Source organism: Arachis duranensis, chromosome 10 (genome assembly GCF_000817695.3).
Source record: "Arachis duranensis cultivar V14167 chromosome 10, aradu.V14167.gnm2.J7QH, whole genome shotgun sequence".
Classification (NCBI taxonomy): Eukaryota; Viridiplantae; Streptophyta; class Magnoliopsida; order Fabales; family Fabaceae; genus Arachis; species Arachis duranensis.
The window spans coordinates 29,510,079-29,525,210 of NC_029781.3; the positions used below are offsets into that span (position 1 = coordinate 29,510,079).

Below are 15,132 nucleotides of genomic sequence, written 5' to 3' on the forward strand. Positions count from 1 at the left end.
TTGCATGAAAAGATTATTGTTGGTTTAGAGACTATACTTGCAACGAGAATTCATTTGTGAAATTCTAAACCATCAAAAATCCAATCATCAACGCCTGAGACTCAAGTGGCATGCCTGGGTGAAGGATGGATGCTGGCGTGCCACGCCTTCGATACCAAGTGGCACGCTCTTATGGCTGGCCTCCTAACTTCCTCTCTGAAAAATATAACCAGCGTGCCACGCCCATCATTTTGCCTTGGTTCCAGTAGCTGGCATGCCATGCCCAGCATTCAAGTGGCACGCCGTAGTGAGATTCTTGAGCTGGCGTGCCACGCCTTCGATACCAAGTAGTACGCCCAACCCTTGCTTTGGCTTTCTTGTGCATTGGCGTGCCACGCCTGGTTGCTCAAGTGGCACGCCTAAGTGGGGATGAGAGCTTGGCGTGCCACGCCTTCGATCTCAAGTGGCACGCCTAGGCCTTTTTAGCCATCAACTTCTTCTTTGGAATCTTGTACTAGCGTGCCACCCCATGTTGCTCAAGTGGCATGCCCATTCATTTGTTGGTTCCTCAAGCTTGGCGTGCCACGCCTGGCTCCTCAAGTGGCACGCCCAAGTGAATTTTGAAGCTGGCGTGCCACGCCTTCGACACCAAGTGGCACGCCCTATAGTGAGTGATGGGTTAGGCGTGCTACGCCCAACCTGGCGTGCGACGCCCCTCTAATGGCCTTCATTGTGGCTTTCTGGAAAAATGTATTGGCATGCCACGCCCATATAAATGCTTGAGAACCCCTCTGGACTTCAGTACTGGCGTGCCACGCCAGTGTACTTTTGTGGCGTTTACTCCAAGTGGCACGTCCGTTTCACACGCCCAGGTTGTTTGTTGTTTTCTTCCCATTTTTTATGTCTTTTTCACCTCATTTCAAAGCAATGTACTATACTATTCATCAAATATTGCATGAATTGCAATGATCAAATGAGATTATGCCTTTTTGTGGTCCTTTTTATGCAAGAAAGAAGGGTAGATTATGCAAGTCATCAACTTTCAAAAAATTTGTCCTTGACAATCTAGATCAAATGGTAAAAATTGAAAGAAACTAACATACAGAATTACCTTAGGTTGGATCTTTCAATCTTTTTTATGCAACAAATAACACAAATTACTCACCTCACAACAAAACAAATCATAACTAAATCAAATCTTCTAACAAATTCTTATAACAAAACAAACTAAATATAGACCTAAAAAATTTAAAAATAAATATTAATTTTGTGACGACAAAGGAAGCGGCCAAATAAGAAAAAGGAAGCTTTTTGGGATATGGGTGAATGGAGAGAAAGTAAAGGTCTGAGCCAAATTGAGCAAAGGCGGCCACTTCGCGATATTGTGCCAATTCCAGTTTTAAACTACTGCAGACTTGTTTCATAGCTTTAAACTGAGCGGTAGATCCAACGCGACTGACAAATAAGCCGACGTTAATAAAGAAGGGTTCTCATTTCAGTTTTTTTTTTTCAAATTTAGTTTTTTTTTCAAATACTAATTAATTTTCAATTTAATTTATGAAAATAAAATAATCATTTTTAATTATATAATGTTCTCGTGTTTTGCAACCATACATGATATTAAACATTACATTAGTATCATATCTATTATTTTCAAACATTATATACGAATACAAATATTTTATATCTATATCTTAAATGTCTATATATCAATATTATGTCTCAATATTTATGTATCAATAGTCAATATCTATGAAGCACCGACATTTCGTTGAGTTGCCATGTCCGCGTGTCGGACACATTTCGACACGACATTCACTGACACTCGTTCGACACAGTGTCTAACTGTGTCGTAATAAAAAATAAAAAATTCTTCTCCGAACGCGTCTGGACACACCTAAATACCATTACGTGTCAGCGTGTCAAGTTTTATTCTTAAAATAAATTTAGATATAGTATATATTATTATTTATTAAAACAAAATATTTTAAATACTTGATATAATTAAAATAAGACATTAAAAATAATTAAAAATTTTAATTTATATTTTAATATCAATAAAATATCAAAATATCATTACGATTTATCTAAAAAATACTTTATATTTTATATGTATGTGCGTTCTCGTGTCAAGTAAGATTTTAAAATTTGCATGTCAGCGTATCTCATGTCATGTTATGTCCCGTGTCCATGCATCATAGGTCAATATACACACAAACCAAACAACCATAAGTATTTAGTTTGTAATAAGTAATTTATAATTATTATTAATTATATATAGTTAAATTGGCTCACAACCTAATGATATGAGCTTATTGGAATTTAAATTTATTGGAATTTAAATTTAACTAATTTAATATATGAACTCAAATTTAGACTCAAATTTGATTAATTAATTCATAAACTCAACTATTCATCTTCCATTAGATAAGATTACAAGTTGGACTTGGAAGAAAATAAATGAATAAAGGCTTCCAAAGATAAAGAAACAAAGAATGCATTTCTCCACCAATATAGCAATACAAAATCCCCATGAAAATGGGGTATACCTTGACAAAATCATAATGGATTCATAAAAGTGATAAAACGATTGTTTTATGTACAGCACCCTAAATCTAAGTTTTTGTACAGTTGGAAAACAGATGCAAAAACATTCCCCGGAAAAATACCATCCAAGGCTCCTGTTCCTGCATCTGCAACGGACATCACCAAACAAAGCCATATAAATCAATGGCACCAGACATCCAAAGAAGTTGTCTCGCCAAAATTTCATTTCATATTACAACATATGCAGACAACAAATGCCGCAGGTGATATGGAAACTCTATAATGGTTATTGAACATGCATGCTCTCATGAACACTTTGGACAACGTTCCGCATCTCGGGGAAGACAGAGATCAGTACAAGTTCCAGGATTGCATAAGCAAGTTGCCTCACACATATAGAAGACTACAACGCAAAGAAGACGACAGAATGGTTTTAGATTAGCAGAAAAGCTTTTCAAGTCTACAAAATCAAAGACTAATGTAAATAAACACAAGAATCAGCACCAAGTCAATAATGCAGCAAGTGGAATAGATAGGGATTTGATTTTAACCTGAGTAAAGAAGTATATATCCCTGGCGCATCGTCTATACTGCTTCGGCCCGATTAAACTGACTAAAGTTGTTGGAGCACCATCTGGTCAGAACAAAGGTAACATCATATGGGTAAAAAGTACAACATACAATAATGTTTGAAGAGTTTCGGGAAACTAAGCTGCAATGTTTTCCAGAACAGAATATTAAACGATAGACATGCTAAAATTACACTACCAAACCCTATCTGGTCTCGGTATGCTTAAATTAATTACAGCAACACGGTTTAAGCAAATATCATGCAAGTTTAGCTTTCATAAGTTTCATTCAATCCAACTGCACGGCAAAAGAAAGATATAACAATATGAAGATCAAGAACGATCGTAAATTACTTTAATAAAGTGTAGCATTCTATAATTCTAATGATGATTTTTATCACTTAATAACCCGATTAGACAATTTAACCCTCTGAAATTTACTCCTGCTTTTGCACAATCAGTTTTGTATAAAAAGAAAGCATATTGAAGCAATCTTATAGCCAAAAACAAGATCACTTGCAATGTAATTACAACACATAAATCAGTGCAAATGAATATAGGAGAGTACAGAGTATATACTAACCAAACAATAGTTTCTTGACATCGTTTGCTCTTCGAGAAGCCTCGAGCTCTTGCTCAAAAGAACCAGAACCAGATTTTGAGATCTTGCTTCCACCATATCTGTTTGTTGTTTGAGAAGGCTTTTGATCAATTCCACTACTAAATATCTGAGGAGCCTCTACTCTTAAAAAGAAGGTACCACCAGGCCATAGTATCTGAAAGCATAAGCACACAACGTGAAACAGTTGCACAAGTCAATGTCAATGAGATTAACTTCTACTGATACGTGTCGAAGATTATTCAGATATATAACCAACGGAATTTATCCCTTGATCATCAGTCTCTGAGCCATGCTCAAAAAGGATTAGCAAAATATTTTATTTGGATCAAACAGAAAACATTAAAGATACAAAGGGTCCACATATCAATTCTCATTAATGCTAAGTTTTATACTTTTGTTTGATCCTTTTAAAAACTTTATTAACGGTGAATAACTTTATTTTGAAATCTAGAAGATATTATTCTTTTAATATTTCAATTAACTGGACCCAAACCTAAGCCCTAAACCCTTACATTAACGTCATTAGAAATTCCATAAAGATCAGCTACATTGATTAGCCTCTTGTCTGATGATTATTTGGGTTTTCTCTAAAGGAGAAGCAGTTTCTTTAATTAGCTATGTTTAGCTCTTTTAGCAGGAGCAGAAAGGATAAAGCTTTATGGTGATGCCAAGATGCAGTTCTAGGATATCTTTATGCAGATAGGGAGTATGTCCTTTTTAAGGGTAACCTTGTCATTTTTCTTGGTCCTTGCTATATAGTATAAGATTGTTTATAGGCTCTCTTTGGGGTTCAGTGAGAGATATTTTTCCCAAAATAGAAAAACGTAGAACTTTAGGTTCAACTCTTACGTCGTGGATCCATCTAATCCCTTGTTCCACCGTGTCCTCTCTCCGAAGCCAATTAATCTGTCTCAGGAGCCAGTCATCAATAGCATCTTCCATCACCAACTGTAATATCTGCTTAGATATCCAAAAGACCTGTCTTCTGCATGAACCAAGATGATAAAATTAGCAACTTCAAGTCATGGAAAATAAACCAATCAGCAGCATCATAGTGCTTAATCTTTTGTCCACTTAAATCCACATAGTGATGTCAAGAACCAACTATGCTAAATGCTTAAACTCATAGGAGAAGTTATGTGAATGTTTTATCTCTCTCTCAAGGCTGAAAGTAACAAAATTTATTTAAAAGAATATAATGATCGTTAACTTGCTGAATGGGCATGGATAAAGTGGAGATAAAAAAAGATGAAGTTAAAATTAGCACTTTATGATAAAATATTATTTCAATTTTTTTTTTTTGGGGGGGGGAATAAATTTAAAAATTGAAATTCAAAGATAATACCATACTAACATGGGAATGGATCCTCTCAATATTTTTTTTCACATGTTTTCTCTTGGTGCTACTTAAAGAATGTATTGTGAGAGATCACACTTGACCAAACAATTGAGTAAACAGAATTGAGAGGATCACATTAAATATTATAATGGGTAAAGTATACCTTTTGTCCCTGAAGTTTGGCAAGAATTTCAAAAATACCCTCTAAATTTTATTTTGTTTCAATTTTGTCCCACAAGTTTTCAATTTGCATCAAATATACCCCCTGGCAGCTAATTTTTCAAAAAATTTAGGACCAAATAACAACAATTTCAAAAGAACAACTTTTAACACAAGCAAATCGAACATAATTGTCATGCATTGTTGTTGGATTGGTCTTAACAAAAAATATACTTTACCCTATTATAATCAATAGCATACTAGAAAAGAACATGAAACAACATCAACAACACCCAACGAGACTTTCTGCATATTAGAATAAGATCAAATTAACAACTAAAAAATACAGAGCAAATATATAGCGCAGTATACCTTAGCCAGCCTCTTTTCTTGAGCTGAAATATCTTGTCAACCAAATTCAAAATAGGGACACTGACATTTGGGGGGGCCCACTGCAAAACAATTTGAATACTATGAACATTTATACAATGTCTTTTGAGAGAGAGAGAGTCCCATCTAGTTTGCAACATAGATAACCAACTCAAATAATCCAAGGGCAAAGTATGATATATAAAATCAGAAAACAAATGCAAAGTCAGACCTCTGGTGGCATTCCAACTGGATCCTCCGAACTATCTTGAATTAGAGTGAAATTTGTAACTGGAACATCATTGCCAACCCTGGATTCCACCATCATATCATGCTTTCTATCCAAATCCAAGTTCCCAGGCTCTTCGGCAGGGTTTGTTATTCGTGACAGGTAATCCTGTGAGATCACTTCATTGTCAGAATGCCACCCACTATCTTGGGCTACTTCCCTGTCAATATTCTCACTGCCATAATTACTGTTCTTTAGACTTTCCTCGTTATCGGAGCTTAACACACTTTCTGCATTGCTTTGCTGTGAATGGGGGATGATGCACCAACAACCTTCTTCATTAAACCATCTGAAACCCCTCTGAACTGGCGTACTATATCATCCACAGCATCATCTACATTGACTGAAAAATACCCAAAAAAACAAAAACAAAAATAAAAAACCAATCAAATAATAGAAAACAAATAAAATATTTGATATACAATTTAAAAACAAGCACAGGAAAGAATTTTGAATAAGAAAACAGAATGACATTTTCTACAACACAGTATGTCCAGAATACAGTTAAAATATATCCGAGTAATATTTGGAGCGATCAATTTTTGTGAAGAAAGTATCAAAGGACTAAATGTCCTTTCCCTAAGGTTAAAGAAGCTTGGTACTGATTACAACTTCATTATCAATAGATGTTAAGTTCAGAATTTTTTTTCAGATTCTAAATCCATTTCCAACTTTAGACCCATTCCAGTTCCATTCTTACCATCATTGATTTACCTAAACTCACTCATTCACAATGTCAATCATTTAAGAAAAACTTCAAATACTCCTTCCAATTGAACAGCAAAGACAAAGAGGATGAATTGGAAGAGAGGAAAAGAAAGGACCAGTTGCCAAAAAATAGAGAAGATAAAAAAAATGATAGAAGAGTCACACTAGAAGACAGTAAATCAGAATGTTAGAACTAAGAACCAAATACCTGCCAATGTTTTCATCACTGAAGAAGATTTCCCAAAAGAGTAGTTCTTCAAGGGTAATACATAACAAAAATAGTTTGTTAGAATGTCGGCTTCCACATCCAAAAGTACCAAGTGAAAATATTAAAATGTCACTCATTATAAGTTATGTAACAAGTCCCAAGAAGATGCTCACCTTTGAGGAAACACTGAAAAAGTCCCATACTTCATGTTGCTCAGCAACATTAGCTATTGACAGAAGATCCTGAGGCAATACCATAAAATTCAAGCAAAGGGATTAACAAGATACAAAAGGAAACTATGTCCTTATTATTTACTTATTTATTGGTTAACTATATCTTTAAATAGCATTTTTTAGACACGGCATAAAATACCTGGAGATATCTGTCAAGCTGAATGCAACGTTGATGTACAAAGGCATCATCTGTGCTTGACGAAAATATCCTTTTTGGAGGCAAATGTAATGTATAATTGGGAATATCTTTTAGATGTCGATGTAGTCGTTCAAAATTCCTATATCTGTAAGTCCGAAAGAAATTATGGCAAAGTCGAACCAAAAGAAATTTAGACATGAGCATATTTATTGAACTTAATGCAATTAAATTGTTGGAAAGGAAATTATTAGACCCCAAAAAAGTAAAGACAGTGAATAGCACTTGATTTTCTGGTTAGAACTTAACACATTGTAAAATAATCTATGTAAAAAATGATAACTTAAGCACTACTACCACTATCATAAAATGTAAAAGAAAGAAGTAAACCTTCTTTTAACAAACCAAGTCCTATTTTGTGCATCAGTCACTGCAATTGAATAGACAGCAAAGCTTGTGGACCCAAGTTTCTCAAAATATGCTCCAATAACCTGCAGCATTCACTCAAAACCATTGTAATTTATAAAACGATATAATTAAATACATTCAAAACCAAGTAACATTTCAGGTACAACATTTACAGCCAGAAGTGCATACCCGGCACCTGAGCTTAGGAATAAGTGGCCCCTCTCTTCTAACAATCATGTCAGAAGAACTCTTCCCACGAAATTCACTATGCCTCCCGAATTCAGGAGTGTAGAACTCTGAAATTATGGAGCCTCCTTTATTAGGTTGGATTGCCAAGGAAGAAGCACTGTTAGATCTCTTCAGGTTACTTTTATACCCATTGGAAACAAGATCCGTGATGCCCTTCATCGTATCAACTTGCAGCTTGTCCTCAAAAGTTAATTGCTTGCCAGAGTCCTGAGGATATTGTGATCTATCTGTGCCTCCAACATTTTGAAGGGGATCTGAACCCAAGGCAGGCTTTGGCGGCAACGAAATCTTTGCTTCTGCAGGTGAAAACTGTCCAGGTTTACTCACTGATGTTTCCTGAATCAATGTTCTATGAGGCAGCGAACTGTCCGTAGCTGAACTTTTGACAGAAAGATCCTGAAAGCCGGCTTTGGTTATTTTGTTTTCTTTCTTTTTGTAATTTCTTCCTTTTGTCCACATGTTCTCAAGATTCTCAGGCATAAGAATTTCAGTTCTCCTTTGAGTTACAACCTCCAATTTCCGTGCCCAATCAGCAGGCTTGACCTGAGAAGATTCTTCATGGTGTATTTTATGCTGCAACGATGTCTCTCCTTGATGACTCATTTTAACCAAGGCCATCTCAGTTACTTGGTTTAATGATGGAGATTGCTTAGATGCCGTGAGATTGTCATGGCCGCCCTCATTAGGGGTAGAATGACCACGTTGATGACTTGGTACATTTGTTGGCTGATTACCAGCCATTGATTTTGTAACATCATCATTAAGGAGAAGTAGAAGAGATTCAATAAGCTCATTTATATACCTGATCATAAAGATAAGAATATTTTTATGAATGGATATTGAAGAAATTATAAAAAAAATGTAGTCAAAATGCTACGAGAGTTTCAATCACATTGATGGCCAGATAATATGTAAAATGTTTAGACTTCAGAAACAAGGAATCAAATAATGTTTTCAATGGTCTAAACTAATTGGCACGATTATTCTTATCAACTGATCTCTAAATATTTATATTTAACAATTGGTGTGATGAAATAGGCAATGGTTAGGACCAGCACATCTTAGTTTCTTAGCCCTTAATTCTCAGGTGCTCGCTTATCCCTCAACCAACACACTAAATCCCTTAGTCTTTCCCCTTACATTCTGCTTTGACATTCTAATGTCCCAGGAATTTTGGCAATGAAATAGATACCCTTTCATCTCTCTACCTTCAAGCTTATCACACCTAACCTGGCACTTTTCCTGGTTCTCAGCTTTAATCTCTCATGGAGAAGGTTCTATACTTGGTAAAGAGAATGTGGAGAATAAAAGTATTCATACAGCTCACAACAATGGCTGAAAAATCAATTCAATGTGCCATCTATTTTGCACCTTCCCACTCTCAATCAACTTAAAGAAGCATGCCAAAAATGTTATTGATATTATAAGACTAAAATAAATTCCTTCTGATACCAAACGATTTAAAATTTGGTAGTTAAAGTTTGAATATTGATGCAGCAACCCTTCCATTGTATTAAAACTATTGAGATCCAACTTTCCAAAAATCAGTCTTGAAAATAAATATAAGACAAAATATTCAGCAACATACCCGGGGCTTGCTAAATTCATAATAGGTTGCATAACCAAGCAAGTTAAAAGTTCCCGAGCTATAGAACGAACTACAGGACACTGAGCTTCTCGTTGTCTTAGTACTATGGCTAAAACAGCACTCATCAGTCGCTGAAGAACCTGAAAGAAAAAAAGGCTTCATTAAATATGATAAGAGATATAATCCTCCAAAGCAAAAACATATAGCCATCAGAACACTCCACTCACACCTTGTACTCACTCTCTGGAGATATCAATGCTGGGTGTAGCTCTTTAGAATTCAACAAATGGAATTTCAATCTCTCATCCCTCTCCTCAGAAGATAACGTTCTCATAACATCTACGCCTATAGCAGCTTGATTTCTTCTGAAAAGGTCTATGTGATCACCTACTAAGTCAACTATGTCCCTGAAAGCAAAAAGTAAAGTCAGCGGTTTCTATAGTACTTTCTTCCTAGGAGCAACTATAGGCAAAGGTAAACCAGGTACCTTGTCAGCAAATCGACAAGGTTGATCTCTTTAACCCTTCCTGATATTTCACCAAGAACATCCATTATTATTGCACGTATCTGCTCGGGAAACTCCTTGTCTGGAGTAATTTCCGAATACCACAAATCAACCACGAAATCCTTCAATATCTTATTGATCAAATCACCCATGGCAGCCTCCACGGCAGAAGAATCAATTTTCCTCTTCCATTTAGTAGGGGGAGGCGGAGTAGAGAGGCGGGAATCATTTGGCGACAACTGTTTTTTCTCTAAATGAGATAGGTAAATAGGTACATTCATCCACATTGATTTACTTGTATCTGTCAGACAACCAATCATAATATAGAACACCAATTAACCAACAAAGGAAAAAGCGTACCAAAAATGTAACCAGAACCAGAACCATAATGAACATTAAGGAACATAATTCCAACAAGTGTTGAACTGAAATCCCTAAGCTACCATGAGTAACTTCACTAAATTCCATACTTGTACATCAGAATCATTACCACTAAGCTTAAGCAACCATAATCGGACTAAAAACGGCAAAAGCTTATCAAGTTCCAGCTACTAATTCCTAGAAATCGCAACAAAAGCACACAGAAAAGCAAAAAATGAATCCAGAATCCCTAGTAAAAGATAGAGATTGACTAGGAATTACATGAATTCAAACAGAGAAATCAAAGTAAGACTGAAAGAAGAAGAAGAAGAGACTCACGAGTTAAGAAATAGGAAACAGCGAATATACAAAGGGACCACCAAATAGTGCGAAGCTTGAACTCATGTATCAGATCAGAGAGAGTCTCCATGGGCTTCTTCATTGTTCTTTCTCTTTCTTTTCAGTTTTGTGTGCCTTCTCAAGACTCCGAAAATTTGAAGTCTCAGAAGACACAGAATCAAACAGGAACAAGAACAACCTTTCCTAGGTCTTTGTTTTGTGCTCTGTTGTGTGTGTTGTTCGGTTTGATATTTGATTGTTTCTTCAAATTGGAAGCGAAACAATAACACCTGGAAAATTTTATTTGTGGAAAAGTGTGCTAATACTTAATACTTAATAATCTAATCTGTTTTGTGACCTGTGTTTGAGTTGGTTCTCTAATTAAATTAAATTAAATTAAATTAAATTATGTCATATGATCTTGGGGCTCTGAGGTGAGGCCACTTTTTCTGATGATAATAACGTGCGCCATAATGATAATCTCGGATCAATTTTTAGATTTAGTATTAATAGAAAAATATTGTCTACATACTAAAATTAATTATTAATATATTTATAGTTTATTTTAATTTATTTTTATTATATATTTATATTTTAATATATATTTGTATTAATAACTGATTTTAACAGTTAAATTTAATATATAACTAATATAATTGATCTTAATAATCTGCAGCTCGTGAAGTTATATTATTATTTAGTTATATAATTTTAGCAATATTAAAAATATTATTAAATTCTGATAATATTTTTTTAATTTAAAAAATAAAAAATATAATTTTAATTTGAATAATATTCTTTAAGTATATATAAAATTACATAATGATTATTATTATATGTACCATAACAATAATTATAAATTTTTAAAGAAGTACTATACATACAAGTTATTTTAGTTTACAAGTCATATAAGTCGGGACAGGACAAATTTAACAAAAAAGACGCTCATCATACTAGCGTGTTAACACGCGCTACTCAAAGGTTTCCATAGCGTGCTCGCTCACCATTATGAAAGACACTTCTTTCTTCTTCCCCAATCAAAATCACAACTGTTGTTTTTTTTCGCATTCCTCCTCCTCCTCTTCCTCTTCCTTCTTCTTCTCCTTCTTCTTTGTGTTTCTCCTCTTTTTTTTCGCGTGTTTCATTTTCATCGTCGTTTTTTTATAAATGTTGTTATTGCTGCATTTTTTTCTTCTTTCTCTTTCTATTGATTTTTCAACATTATATATTTTTTTCTTCTTTGTTTGATTTTTCCTCCAAAAAAATTATGAGAATATAAAATAAGAAGATAAAGAAAAAGAAACAGCAGAAGATAAGGAAAAAAAGAGGAAGAGTTTTGAATTGTGCAGAACTTATCAGCACACATACACTGAAAATTCTTAAATAATACACCAAATATCTTCGCATTACACCCAAATATCTTCGTGTTACACCCAAATTTGCTGCAAATACAGAAAAATGTTTCCTCTAATGCTGCATTTTTTTGTTTTTTCTTTTTTTTCCTTATTTCTTTCTTTCTTTTAGTTGAACGAATGTAGGTTCATCCTCTTCAAGTAATTTTGTACCATTATGTGTTTTTCTAATTTGTTTGATTTTTTTGTTTTTATTCTTATTAAAAGAGTAAAACAAGAAGAAACTTAAAAAGATAAAATAAGGAAAAAAAGATGAATAAGAAAAAAAAGAAGACGATGATGATGATGAAAAAGAAGAAGAAGTAGCAAAAGACGAGGAGGGAGAAGAAGAGTTTTGAATTATACAGAACTTATTAGCACACATACACCGAAAATTCTTAAAGAATACACCTAAATATCTTCGCGTTACACCCAAATATCTTCGTATTACACCCAAATACAGAAAAATATTTTCTTTAATGCAAAACTTTTACATTACATTCAATTCAAACCATCAACCATGAACAACAATTTTCACAAACAAACAAAAAATATTATTCACCTACAGAATCATAAACTACTAACGAAAACATTAACTAGAATCGAACTACATCTCAACCACTTGATTGGATTCAAAATAATCAATTTCGTTCTGGTTCAATTGACAATCTGAACTTGAATTATTCATTATCTCTAAGATAACTCATGATGAGGAGAAGAAGGAAAAGGAAGGAGGAGAAGAAATTCCAATAAAAAGAAGGAGAAGGAAAAGGAGGAGGGGGTAGTGTTGGTGAGAGAGTAAAACAAGAAGAAACTTGAGAAAGTAAAACAAAAAGGAAAAGATGAATAAGAAAAAAAAAGAAGAAGAAGGTAGTGATGATGATAAAAAAAGAAGAAAAAACAGCAGAAGATGAGGAGGAGAAAGAGGAAAAGTTTTGAATTATGCAAAACTTATCAGCACACATACATCGAAAATTCTTAAACAATACATCCAAATATCTTCATATTATACCCAAATTTGCTGCAAATACAGAAAAATGTTACTTCTAATGCTGCATTTTTTTCTTTTTTTTTCCCTTATTTCTTTCTTTCTTTTAGTTGAATGAATGTAAGTTCATCATCTTCCAAGTAATTTTGTACTATTTTGTGTTTCTTCTTCTTCTTTATTTGATTTTTTTTATTCTTGTTAAAAGAGTAACATAAGAAGAAACTTGAAAAGATAAAACAAGAAAAAAAAGATGAATAAGAAAAAAAAGAAGATGATGATGATGAAAAAAGAAGAAGAAGAAGAAGAAGTAGCAGAAGATGAGGAGGAGAGAGAAAAAGAGTTTTGAATTATGCAGAATTTATCAGTACACATACACCAAAAATTCTTAAAGAATACACCCAAATATCTTTGTGTTACATTCAAATATCTTTGTGTTACACCCAAATTTGCTGCAAATACAGAAAAAAATATTTTCTTTAATGCAGAACTTTTACATTACATTCAATTCAAACTATCAACAATGAAACATTATTCACCTACAGAATCATAAACTACTAACGAAAAAATAATTAGAATCGAACCACACCTCAGCTACTTGATTGGATTTAAAACAATAATCAATTTCGTTTTGGTTCAATTGATAATCTGAACTTGAATTATTCTTTATCTTCAACAACGAGAAAAGGAGGAGGAGGAAAAAGAAGGAGAAGAGAAAACTCCTATGAAAAGAGAATGAGGAAGAGGAGGAGGAAGTGGAGGTGGTGGTGTTGGTGACGACGATAACGAAAGAGAAGAGCAATAATGGCACGAAGAAGAACGTATGTGCGTTGATTGAAATCTGTTAAATTGAGAGGCACGTGAAATGTGCGAGCGTAAGACGCACGCGTGTGGGTGATTTAGGAAAAAATAACTTGTATAGACTTGTATGGTAAAATAACTTGTATGTGGAGAATAATTGAAATTTTTAATAGACTCCAACTACGCATGTTATTCTAAACGTGTTTATATTATTAATGTGATTATATCTCTTTATATTCAATTTGAGACTCGAATTGAAATCATAGATTTTTTTAATATTATATTTCTAGAGAAATAGATCCTTTCAATTTTTTTTAATAATTGAGAAAATAAAGTATAATCTCCAATTATTTGATATTTTTTATTTTATATTTTTATTTTACTTATAAAATTAATAGTGAGAGATCTTATTTTATTCTCTCAATTATTAAAAAAATTAAGAGAATCTATTTTTGATTTGTAGTAGTGTATTTCACTGAAATTAAAAATAAAACATATTTAAAGTCTATGAAAGTGGTCATTGACGGAAAAAAGACGGGTTAAGTACTGAAATCATCCCTAAGGTCTGGGGTGAAAATCAAAATCGTCCCCGACCTATTTTTGTTATTAAAATCATCCTCAACGTTACAAAACGTTATAAAATCACCCTTTTCTACTTCAATTTTATTTTTTTACCATATTACCCTTCATTATTAATAAAAATAATTAAAAATAATATTAAAAAATTAAAACAAACTCTCCCCTCCCCTCCCATAACTCCCTCACCCCACTCCCTCACTCACCCTCCCGTAACCCCTCAGCCCACTCCCTCAGCCCACCCCTCACCTCTCATCCCTCACCCCTCACACCCTCACTCACCCAATCTCCTTCCACCTCCTCCCTTTCCCTTTTCTCACCATTCATTACTCATAACGGAGGGGGACCCCGCCGGCGCTGCTTCTTCTTCAGTGATTGCCTTTACTTCTTCTTATGTGACTGCCTCTACTTCTTTTTCTGCTCTGCTTGAACTTCTACTTCTGCTTAAACTTCTGCTTCTGCTTGAGTTTATGCTTCTTCTTCTGTAATTTTTTAATTTTTTTAATTTATATTGTTTTGCTGTTTTTGGATCTGAAAACTGAAATTGTAGTAGATGATTATTGAATTATTATTTATTGAAATTGCTGTAATTTTTTTGTTGATTTATTTTGTTTTGTGAATGTTGCTGTTAATTTATTTTGTTATGAGTAACGAATGGCTATGGTAGCAGTGGTGATGGTGGTGAGAAAAAGGAGAGGGAGTGGGGTGAGGGGGTGAGTGAGTGGGTGAGGAAGTTACGGGAGTCGGGAGTGGGGTGAGGGGTGAGGGATGA

The 15,132-nt window shown here is 34.1% G+C and overlaps 1 protein-coding gene across 1 annotated transcript; it reads right to left on the reverse strand.

Annotated features, from left to right (window-relative positions):
- Positions 1–2,460: 2,460 nt before the first annotated feature.
- Positions 2,461–10,932, reverse strand: LOC107469571 (uncharacterized). Its single transcript, XM_016088946.3, is given in 16 exon segments — positions 2,461–2,929; positions 3,078–3,160; positions 3,679–3,871; positions 4,567–4,702; positions 5,588–5,667; positions 5,817–6,127; positions 6,130–6,216; positions 6,790–6,835; positions 6,963–7,031; positions 7,162–7,306; positions 7,549–7,649; positions 7,756–8,617; positions 9,404–9,543; positions 9,633–9,810; positions 9,891–10,209; positions 10,608–10,932. Coding segments are annotated over 16 exon segments (2,970 nt in total). The 5' UTR covers positions 10,711–10,932; the 3' UTR covers positions 2,461–2,812.
- Between the last annotated feature and the right edge of the window lie 4,200 nt (positions 10,933–15,132).